We start from the raw sequence: 11,816 nt of genomic DNA, 5'->3' as shown, positions 1-11,816 counted from the left end.
GCAACATGTATTTGCACATTTTATCTGATGAAAACTATGATGCTCTGATGATGGGAGAGAGAGCTGGTGCTATGTGCTCCCAGATCATACAGGATTCTGTATGTCAAAACCAACATGTTCGTTTTTAATCTGGAGGTCACTTCAGACTAGCACAGGTTCACAAGCAATTTTCATCCTCTTCTTTTTTTAAGTTGGCAACTTTCTATGCTATTTGAAGCTTACAAATAAATATAAACTATAGCTCCATGTGTATCCCATTACTGTAATCTTATTTGGAAGGGATGAAGGCAGAGATGATGCAGCAAATACCTGCTTCCTCTGAAAAGGAAGACAGGACTGCACCTTTCTGCCAGGCAAAGATGTATAAAATACCTTCCTGATTACCAGTGCCACATTGACTTAGAAGTGCTTTTGCTGGTAACTCAATCACTCTGCAGATCTAGCTAAGCTGCATTCCCACACAGCTGCATCACATCCAGCCCGTATCACAACAATCTTGTCTTGCTGCCATCTGCGCTTCAGTTACTCGATCTGTGCTGGATCTCCTCTGATGGAGGAAAAAACCTGATCACTGTGGGCGTACAAAACATACAGGAACCAAGTCTCCCCACCATCTTCCCTAATAGCTTTGTTACCTGTTGAACGAAAAAGATCCTAATATGGAAATGCTGTGGTTTCCCATAGGGAACCGTATTCCTCATGGGGAGCTGTCGGAGCTCCCATCGGGAGTGCATCAGTTGGCAGCAAAGCCCTTAGGAGCCTCTGAGAGAGCATCCACCCTCCTCCATTTGTCCTGGAGCTTGCACTTGGGTTGGTGTTTCTGTGTGATCATTGCCATGAAAGGTAATATCCACCATTGTCCAGTACCTTGAACAGACCTGGTACAACAGTGGTTTGTTTTTCTTTGTTTTGTGCTGGATCGCTAACTGACAAGGTCAGAGACAGTTGAAGCAATAAGATAATACAAGACTTACTTTCCAGGAGCATTTCAGTAGCCCTATCCTCCCCTCCACCTCCTTCTTTCGCCCTCCGAAAGACAGCCTAGACTAGTGGCAATGATAGCGCTTCAACCTCCTGGGGAGGGGAGGAGATTTGTGCAGTTTCTTTCATGATTTACCTGCATGTATCATCTTCAGGAAAGGTGTTGACAATGCCTAGAAGTAGTAATTCTTGTTCAGAGCTGCTTGAGATCTCTATGGTGTAATTTAGGTGTGCTCTGTGTATTTCTCTAAAAACAGTTCTTAAATTCTGTCATCTAGTTGGAGCATAATAAGAATACACCTTTTTTTTTTTTTTTGGCATGAAGAATTTAAAATGTGATTAAAGTACAGTTATACTCTAAGAAAGTGACAGTGCAAAAATGACACTTACTGATTCAACTGATTTGTGGATATTGAGTCCCAGCTGCTAACCTCAATGAATTGTTGATCGTGCTCTTCACTCCTACCTTAGCCATCTAGTGCTTTCCTGGTTCACAAAAATACTGTGTTTAAAAGTGTCAGCTTTGTTAACAACTCGGCTTAGTGTGAGGTTATTTAATTGCTCAAAGAGATTGCAAAGGAATATGGGGATTTCTCTGTCCCTTGAAAATCTTTACACTGAAGTTGGAAATCTTTCTCAGATTACCCGTAGGTCAGCTGTATGTTACTGAAACAAATGCAAGAATTATTGAGCAGCATTCAGTGCCACGCACTGACAAACAGATGCTTGTGCTAAATTTTTTCTCTTGATATCTAGATAAAAATATCTACACTAAGCTTGGTTGTCTAAAAAGTTAGCTGCCTAAAACTTTATTTAAACATACTGAATTTTGAATATTTTTGCCTGAGCTATGACTGTATTCTTATAAACTGCTTGAGGCCTAGAAATGAGGGAAATATCTTCTTACTTGTCCTTGGGCTCTATGCGGCTTTGGAACTTTGTGTGGGACATGAACTAAACCTTTTGACTTTGGGGCGGGAGGCAGTGAAGCTGGTAGGCAGTTAGTGGGTTAAAATTATAAGATGTCAGTATTTCTGGAAAGGCTGATAATTCCTTTTAGGTTCTTGTGTAGAGCACTGATATCTTTCTTTTTCTGGCATAGCATCTGATTTGGTCATCCTTGACCATGCACTTAGCAGCGAAGTGTATACTGTACTTGTGCTTCAGCTGGTGTGAAATCTTTAAAAGACTTGAACCCCAGACCTGTGCAGATTGCCCAGCCAGATAGCCCAGACTAGGTCTGCTTAAAAAAATCTGAGCTGCCTTGAGAAGAGGTGGTGTGGACATCTTTACGAAGAACTTTGAGCCATCTTGTGTGTTTAGTATCAGTACTCTGACATTGCTGCATTGTGCAGCTAGGTGAAGACAGAGGAACTGGGCAGCTCTGTGATTTTGTCATGTTGGTGACTGTGGAAATGCATGGCTGCAAAGCAAGGGAATAGTCAGGTGTGCTCTCCCCTCTAAGGTATACTAAGTATTGCTAACATTCGGGGTGCATACTTGAGGATAAAGGTTATGGTCAGTCAGTGGATTTGGCTTTGAACTTGGCATCCAGGTTGCTTTTAAAAGACAGTATTGACACAAAAATCAGGATTTTATCTCCTTTTCTGTAAGTTTGATCATTTGGCAGTGAGACCATATTATGTTCTGATGTGACAAGTTTTCCTTTGTTCTTCTCAAGCAGTTTCTAGCTGATCTTTCTTCCAGCTGAATGTGAAGCAACTAAGCTGATAGATGTCTGTTGTGACTATCTAGCCGATGGCTCTTTCCACCACCTATCCTTAAAGGCATCTGCAACTAACGGAATCAATTGGGAGATCAAAAACCTGAATTTTTCTGTTGGCAGCTTCCTTCCACATTTTCCCCCAAGACCATCTCATCTTCAATGAGTTTCCAAACACTTAGTCATAATTTTATTTTAATTTAGACCCGATATAACCTTAAAAAAAAAAATCAGCCGGAAAGATTTTAAGCCTTTGAAACTATGAAGAATTTTGTTTTGCTGTGACATGAAAGAGAACATTTTGTAAGTTATCTAAATAACACGGGATATATATGGACAGGCTTACAGGACAAGAGATCTTAGCTATGTGGCTTAAGTTATGTAATCAAAGAGACTATTGCATGTCTGGTGTTACAAGTTCTTGGAGGTATTGGGCTCCAAAGCAGCCTCTTCTAGGGTATATCTCTAAAACTGCATTACAATACAATTTGTAGAGCTGCCGCTTGAGATTGAATTGGTACCCAACGTTATGCCTGACTAGACCTGGAGATCTGATGCCCATCACAGGAAAATATGCCGCACTCCATGGGCTGTACAGTCTCTGAAAGCTTGAGACAGGCTTTTTTAAAGAAAGTGGGAGAAATTCAGGTGTTTGATATTAACCTGAAGTGAACACATCAGCACTTGAGACATGCGCTTGTACATTCTTGAGCCTCCCAGGGAGATCTGGACTTGCTGGGGTGAGCAACTGAATTCCAACAGCAGTGTCTCATCATCGATTCCTTCAAAGGATTTAGTCATCAGCGTTGCATACCCATTTCAGCATTGCACTTAAGAAGTTAACAGAAATCTGAGGGTATTCACAATCTTTTTTCCAAAAAGGGTGATATAAAAATGGCATACACTCAGTAAAATCATTCCCTGTGACTGCTCGGATTACCTTTGAGGTAAAAGCTTATGCCTAGCCAGTACCATGAAGCTGTTGGCTTGCTACAAAATCTTACTGTTTCCCACAGTATCATGTACCCATACCACTAATGCATCAGCGCCAATGCCACTGTGGCAGGGTAAAGAGGATTCTGCTCTATTTTGTGGTTGAAGAGAAAGGTTGGCTGTGCTCCACTTGCTGTATTTATCACCTAATGTAATGAAGTTTTAATGTCAAAAATCTGTTGTCGATGCTTTGCTTACAGTTACATGAAATGGATTTTATGTAAAAAATGGGGTTTAAGAAAAAAAAACCAAAACAAAGAATTATTTACAGAATGCCATCTGTATTATGTTGTTATATGCAAGTGTCCAGATGTTGGGAAATGAGATTTAAATTTCTCCAAGCAGTAAGTGATAACGGTCTGAGGTGAATATCTCAGTTGTTGCTGTTTATTATCTGTCCCAGCATCCAAACACAGTGGTAACTAAATGGCATTGTAGAGTACAGCTGCAATGTTTCAGTAAGAGGGAAGCATTGTAGAAAGACACAGCCAGTAATCCTGCATGGACAGAACTTTTTAGAACTGAACTATGTGTTTTAATGGCAAGGTGATCATCGTTTTTTCTTGCTTCTGTTTCTCTAATGCAGCATTCTGCAAAAGAATTAAGGTAAGTCATGGAGAAAATTTTGTTCTTATTGCATGACTTGTTTGTGGTGGATATGGGAACAAAGATAGCTTCAGAAATGAATGGATGATTACTGTTTTGATAGAGCTGTTGCACGTAAAAGGAACTTAAACTGCGTATTCTCATTTAACAAGAGAAAAATACTACTTTCACAAATTCTCTCACACTTTTTTCTGCCTTGGAACAGAGGGTGGATTTTATTATTTTTTTTGCATAAGTGGTACTGCAATCAGATTTTCAAATCTGATTATTTTCAAATCTTTGTCATTTCAGATCAAGTCATTCAACAGCTTAGTATGCGCTATTCACACAAATTAGGTCTTGAATATCTATTAGGTTTCCTGATGAAGTGTGGGCATAAAAGAACATCTATCGATGTCTGATAAAACAAACGAAAAGAACCAGGTTGAAGTATGGACTGTATATGTTTAGGAATATGTCTGCACGTATCCAAGCATTTATGCACGAAAGAGAAAAATGAGAGAATGTATTTGGTAGCATCCTGGGAGTACGGGCTCAGTTTTAAACCATGTGAAATGAAGCTTAAGTTAGTAATCTTTTACACAGATTATGTTTTGTTGTCTGTATTTGGGCGTTGAGTAACGTGTAGGAGAGTTACTGTAGTTCTGGTGGTGCATGGCATTTTAAAATAGGTTATTTTAAATTCCAGGCCACAGAAGGGAGCACGTGCTGGAGCGGGTGCTGGGGGCTGACAGCGAAGAGTGCGTGCCCGGGGTGGTAGCAGAGGCATTGGGTTGTCTGGAAGGGCACCATGGATAAGGGCTTTGCTGTGTTTATCTTCCCTTGGAGCGAACAGACGGTCAGGCAAAGTCATATGTTATTAAACATACTAATGAGAGACCTTCTGATCCTGAGGACAGCTGCTGACGACAACCAAAACCCATTTATGTTTTTAGAGATACAATTACTATTTTTGAGTGGTTATGACTTCAAGTTGACATTTCTTGATGCTGAATGTAGAAACATGAGAAGCTTATTATTTGGTTTATGTAGTTCCATGGTAGTGTTAAAAATCATCTGTAAAAGACACTTTTCTTTCCTGTTTTTGTAAGTGTAATTCTTGCCTAGTGTTATGAAGGTAGACAAAATGTCGTCTTTTGAGAGCTCGAGGGAGGGGTGCAGTGGTCTAGTGCATTCCCCTCAAACCAAGCAGCGCTTTCTGTAGAAAAGGGAGCCCGGGGGTTTCTTTTGCTTCTGGTAAACTTGGGCACTAAAACTAAGGATGAATGTTATCGTACACCAAATTCAGATGTTAGTTTATCCTGTACTGAAAAATCACACCATATGCATAGTGGAAACATGTTCAGAGAGGAATTGAGAGGCAAAGCCTGTAAGGACAGGGCTTCAGTCCTACATGTATACATTTGGCTCTAACAGGAGAGCCTCACAGCCCCAGCAGCCCTGCAAGGGGCCCCAAGCCGTGCCGACTCGGTGGTCCTCCCCAGCCCCCCAAAGTATTGCTGTTGCCTTGGGCTGGCAGCTCAGGCATGCAGAGCACCAAGAGCTTGGCTGTCTTTCAGCGGGAGTAGGCACAAAGCAGTGGAAAAAAGACGTCGGGTAGCAATAAAAGTAGAAGCTGGGAAAGCAAAATATATGTAGAACACAAGTATTTAATTTTCCAACTTGTGTGGTTTTCTCTGTGGCAGGTTTGGGTCCTGCGGGTTTTGTCTTGTTTGTTTGGTTTTAGCCGTCTGCAATCCCTTCGTGTCCATTCATTCTCCACATGAAGATCTGAGGATACAGTTATCACAACTAGGGAAGAGTGGTGAAATTACGCCTTGCTGAACTAACTCTTCTGAGATTTACTCTGCTTGTTCTTCTTGTCTGTGATATAATTACACTCAGTAACAAGGGCACTCAGCTTGAACTTATGTTTGCAGAACCTGTTTTGCTCTGTGTAATTTTAAATTTAGTTAAGTGGCTAATACTGGGAGTCAGTAACTGTTATGGCATTGTTTAACTTACTTCCAGTTACTTTTGCCTCCTGAATACTTAAATGTAAATCCTTGTTAATTAGCCTGATGTTTTTAAAATCAGGTAACTTAATATTTTAAAATTTAATCTAAAAGTTATGCACCTATTGTGTCAGAGATCAGCAACACTGGTAAAGAACGTTTAATATCACACCTAGTGTCTCTTTCCAGAGATATATCTTACCCGCTTTCGTGATTTCTGGCCTTAAAATCTGTCTGCTTGTTCAACCTCAAGAGGGTACTGGAGTCCTTTAAAGAACAAATCCTTCTAACATCTCGCATTTGACAAGCTGAGGAAAGTATGTAGTCGTCTTTTCGTAAGAAAATTGAACAAGTAGATCCTGGGGGAATAAAAAGATATGGCAGACTCTTTTGTTCTGCATGAGTTACTGGCTTGTTGGGTTTCAACACAGCTTTTCATAGTTCCTACCTACTTCGTTTGCAAATACACTGGAACACGGTGTCATTCCTAGGGGAAGCCATCGTGTCTGGCTGCTTCAACGCCCAAAGTCAAGACAGTCCCAAGAGTTTTATTTGACATTAGTCAGAGAGATGTTGCCATTGGATCCATTTGATCTGTTCTAGTTAATTTGCACCAGCTCTGGGATATGAACCTCACAGCCCAGCAGGAGTGACTGAAAAGTGACTACAGCATATCTTTCTTACTTTAGATTAATACTTTAAAATATTCTTTTGTTTTGATTAGCTGAAGAACGGAGGAATGGCAGACTTGTGTTTTGATTATAACCCTACAAATGAACATCAAGTAACTGGACACAGGATCATACTGTACCCATGTCATGGCATGGGACAAAATCAGGTAAGATTCATGTTTTATTTTCATTTTGACTAACACAATGGTTGTAACGTAGAAAAGTACGGTAAAGGCATTGCAGTAGGGCTGAGAGAATATGTTGCCACAGTGAGATGATCTTGGATCTAATTTTGGTTTGTCCACTGAATGCTTTTAATTTTGATGTATCTTCAAGTCAGATTTTCTTCATTCTGAAGACATATCTACCCAGACCAGGGAGCTCATGCGTACCTTAATTATGCCTTTCCACAGAGCTCATTAATAGCTCAGCAGTGCAGCTATAGTGCTTACAGACTGGTGTTCACTCATCTCCAGCTGGTCTTGGGCAGACCAGCACATCTCTGAGCTTTTGTCTGTCCATGTCTCCAAAGCCCTTAATAACACTGCAAACCTCACCTAGTTCTACCCGTGTCTGTCATTGTGCCTCTTCCTCTTGGTGCCTGTCTTAACTGCACAAGAGGTTTTGGACAGCATCTTCTCCTGTATGCCGCTCTACAGAAATGTCCTCCTGGGCTTGGGCTCCAGAATCCTGGAGAGCAGGGATCCCCTCTAACACTTTCATGCTTGCTCTTTTGGTTTTAACTTCTGAAGCTGAAAATGCTTGCTGATGTCTTTCTCCATGCTGATTGAAACTGTGTGCAACAGTGGTTAGTTATGATACCTATAAAGCTCTCTGTGTCATGCTGTAGTAAGCTTGTTGTGGGGCACCATGTGCCAATCTGCAATGGCTGTTTTGCATGGTTTTGAGTGGCCACGTTCTACAACTGAGGTTTGGTGTTTGATGTGTCACATGTAACATGTACTTGCCTATCTAACTTGGCTTTTGGCTTCTAACCCAGATTAGACTATATGGCATGCTCCTAGTGGGGAGGGGTGGCGAAATATGTAGGGTCTTGTTGAGAGTAAGTGCATAACCTTGTGACAGTTTGGGTGGCTTGACTGTTTGGGGTTTTTTAAGGAAATTAATCCAAACATTCGGTTAGGAAAGGAAAAACAAGTTTGGAAAAGGACTAGAGATGTGGCAGATAAGCAGTGTATGTATCGATTATCTTTCTGAACTCTGCTTTAAAAAATATAAAAGCTTGAGAAGTGTATTGAGAAGAAAACCTCTAATATTAATTGCATTTTAAATGAGAAAAGGAAAAGAATAGTCTAAGCACTGTGCTTCGGATCTTAAAAGGAAGTAGATTTCTGATAGAAAGTCCATTGCCTTAAGTATTAGAACGATTGTTTAGTATTATTTAGTAATTTATGTCTAGTTTATTTACTCTTTCCTAATGTTTCTGTCCTGGAGCCCAAGATGCAGGGGAGGGCAGGAGGAGAATCTTCTGTCATAAAAGCCAATTGCAGATTGGCCACTGGCAGATTTATGTCAAACACGCTAAGCCACGCCACACCAACCCATTTGACTCCCTTAGTTCAGCTCTATGCCCAAGTTAAGCATACTTCTATACACTTGTATAGAAGATAAGTTAATAATCAGATAACCTTGTTAAGCCACTTCCTTATGAGGAAGAGTTGATTGCTTTTGTAGATTAAGAAATATTTTATGTATGGGATTATATGCTCACACACAAAAGGTATTTATAGATTATTTTTTTTCCTTGTATTGTAGATTACAGAGAAGAGAGACGCTGAATCTTTTTGTATTTCCCTTAGCAAAAAAGTTTATTTAAATTTTATCCCTTCCACCAAGAAAAAATAAAGACATAGGATAAAAGGTAAAAGCAAAAGAGAAGTACAATTCAGAGATGAATTGCCATGAGATGACATTTCTACAGTTATCCTTTGTTTAGCTAGCACTAGAAGATTAACTGAATTTACTGCAAAGATATCACATCAGTGGATATTAATGCTCTTACATCTCTGCTGATGGTGCAATGCATCTGCGTACGTACCTGCGATCACAGGCAGCAGAGCGAGAGCAGGGATGCTCTCGGAGCTGTGCCATTACTGCTCCCTCTGCTGGCATTCCAGGCAGCAGGAGGAAGGAGAAATGGAGAAACTACCTGATTGCAATATAAACCGATAAAAGAAGATATGAGATGACACAAGAGAATTGCAGAGCCTGAGGAGGAAAGGCCAAACACAGGAAATGGGCAAGACAATATTAGTGAAATGGGCAAAAGGCATGGGAGGGCTGACAGGAGCCAGGGAAAAGGGGGCCAAGGTGACAGAGGGCAGAAGAAGTTTGGGACAGAGGCAGGGCAACAGGCGAGGAGCAGGGCATGTGTGACAGAGGAAGGAGTAGTTGGGAGCTACAGGGAGGGAGCATGAAACAAGAAGAATCACTGGAGACCCCTTTAGGAGGTCCCTTTAGGACCCCCCAGCAGGACTGAATGTGGGAGCAGAGATACCGGCTGGCAAATGGGGGCATGAGTAGGGGTGACAGGTAGTAGCTGCAAGAGAAGAAGTAGACAGCAGGAAGAGCTGCGGGTGGGGGTACAGAGGGAGGCTAAAATAAGGCAGGGTGTAGAAGCACAAGTGAGATGGGAAATGGAAGTCAGGGTTGCTAAACTTCCACCTCCTTTTTCTGGCTCACAAATAGCCGTGAAACCGACCAGCAGGACATTTCTCTCCATTTCCTTCCTGTCCCCCCACCCCTTTGACAGTCATTCTTAAAAGGTAACAGGCTGCTCCTGGTGCTGTGAATTCCTTAGCTCAGTTGGCAGGTGACAGTGGCAGGACCAAAACAGTCAAATCTCCCACATGTACATCCACTGCTGTCAGCTGATGGAACTGATGGTGACAAGGTTGGTCGTCCTCTAGTTGTATCAACGCTAAGGAGAGCAAGGCACTTCACCACAGAGTTTCACAGATGTTTGCTGACAACAGGCAGCCCTTAACTTCTGTTTTGTCCTTGGAAGGGAATCTGCCATGCTAGTCCCAAACTATTCTGCCTGCTCTCCGGACTGCTCTCATCACTCCACTCATGACCTATATACAGCTTTAGCAGCAAACCCTCATTACAAAGCTTTGCTCTGGTCCCCTGTCCTGCACCACATGTCACAGACAGCTCCAGTTTCTCCACTCCATGCTATTAAATAACACTTTCTTTTCCATGCTGGCTGGCTCCCAGTGCTTCTCTAACACCCTTGCTCTGTCTCTCCCCTCACTTATTCCTCCCACCAGTTACTACCCACAGTAGGTCATGTTTTGCTCCTTTTCACATGCCTTTCTTCTTTCCTGGCTAGCTCCCATTTTTAATCCTCTAGTCTCCTCCTTCTTATCCCTCCCTCCAGTTGCAGAGTTTGTTCCACCATTCATCACTTTCTTCCTCAAATAATACTCCCTGCTGCACATTCACATTGTCTCATGGTATAAAGAAATGAAGTTTATTCTTCAGAGTACAGCTCAGTAAAGTTATTCTCCAAAAACATCTTGATAGGATTTAACATTAATGAAGGTTAACTTGGTCAGCCATATGTGTCTTACACTCCAGTACACCCATCCTCTGGCATGATATGCTAGTGGCAGGTGGCTGTTTATGTAGGGGACAACTGCAAAAGCTCTTTTCACTGGAAGCAATTCTCCACTTAAAGTGACCTCTGAATATCTGTGTGCACTGTGCCGAGAGGCGAGAGCTCTGTGCTCTCGATTATTTATAAAGTCCAGCACCTGCTCCCATTTTATGTCTCAGTAAGTAAAACCACTCTCAGAAAACTAAGGTCCCTAGTAATTTGTTGCTATTTTTCCTTGAATCTGTGGCCTAAGTGAGAGAGTTCCCTTTAGTCCTTTTGAGTTGCTTTTGTGTAAGCAGTAAGAAAGCTAACTGTGGATTGTTTAAAATTAGCATGTTCATTATAGCAGGAAGGTAAGGATATGACTGTGGTGATAGGAGCTGAGTGTATATGGAAGAGAGGCAGAAAATAAGCAAAACACTGGCTACTTGGTGCTTGCACCTCAGGCTGCTGATGTTTTGTGGAAGCATCTACCCTGGTAGATGAGAATGAAAGACTGAAATTCAGCACCAATAAAGCCCATTGCCCTTCTTGGTATAGCTGGGAAGCAGTACAGCGGGCACAAATGCATGATGGCAGGAAGCCAACCTGATGTGGTAAGAGGATGGGAAACCACTGAGCAGCCTGCTTTGTCTGACAGTACCCCCACAATGTTCCCATTTGCAGCTGATAGGTTTGAGACAAATAGGGGGAGGCAAAAAAAGACCTTAGCAAAGCCCTTGGGTTTTCTGCGAAAGGGGTATCAGAGCTGGTAACCTCTCTGCTGATTCTGTCCATCAAGTGCGAACTTCTTCCTGCATGCAGAAGAGCAGTAGCCAGGCACAGAGGGGGATGAGATTTGTGTTTCAGGGTCTGGTGAGGTAGCCAAAATCTGCCTCCATCCCTGGTACCACAGAGCACTAATGCAGCTGAGGCATATCCTGTAGATCGCCCAGAAGCGGTAGGCACTGGGTTAAAGGCCTCATCAAGTTTCCCATTAGCACTTAAGGGAATCTACTGGTTCTCTGAAGGAAGGAAGTGCAGTAAGGCTAGTAGTTACTGGGCCGTGGATCAGTTTGAAAATGCTTCCTTTCTGCCCACAGAACCCACTGGGCAAGAAAAGAGCGCTAAAAAGCACTTCACCTTTTGAGGAGAAAGAGATTTATCTCATGTATCACCGGAGCTTGAAAAAGCCTGAAGCCTGAAGTATTTATTCAATTTGAAGCAGTATAGGGTAAAGAACTGCA

The 11,816-nt window shown here is 42.0% G+C and overlaps 1 protein-coding gene across 1 annotated transcript in view; it reads left to right on the top strand.

Annotated features, from left to right (window-relative positions):
- The window catches only part of GALNT12 (polypeptide N-acetylgalactosaminyltransferase 12), a gene marked incomplete at its 5' end in the record, with an annotated part of 34,925 nt that overhangs the window by 17,250 nt on the left and 5,859 nt on the right, over positions 1-11,816 (top strand). Inside the window, one exon of the mRNA XM_009703975.1 lies at positions 7,022-7,135. Coding sequence (XP_009702277.1) covers positions 7,022-7,135 — 114 coding nt within the window. The remainder of the gene's footprint in view (positions 1-7,021; positions 7,136-11,816) is intronic.

The sequence above is a fragment of the Cariama cristata genome, unplaced genomic scaffold (genome assembly GCF_000690535.1).
Source record: "Cariama cristata isolate BGI_N322 unplaced genomic scaffold, ASM69053v1 scaffold17467, whole genome shotgun sequence".
Lineage (NCBI taxonomy): Eukaryota > Metazoa > Chordata > Aves > Cariamiformes > Cariamidae > Cariama > Cariama cristata.
The sequence above is the reverse complement of the archived record's forward strand: the minus strand, read 5'-3'. Positions and strand labels throughout refer to the sequence as shown.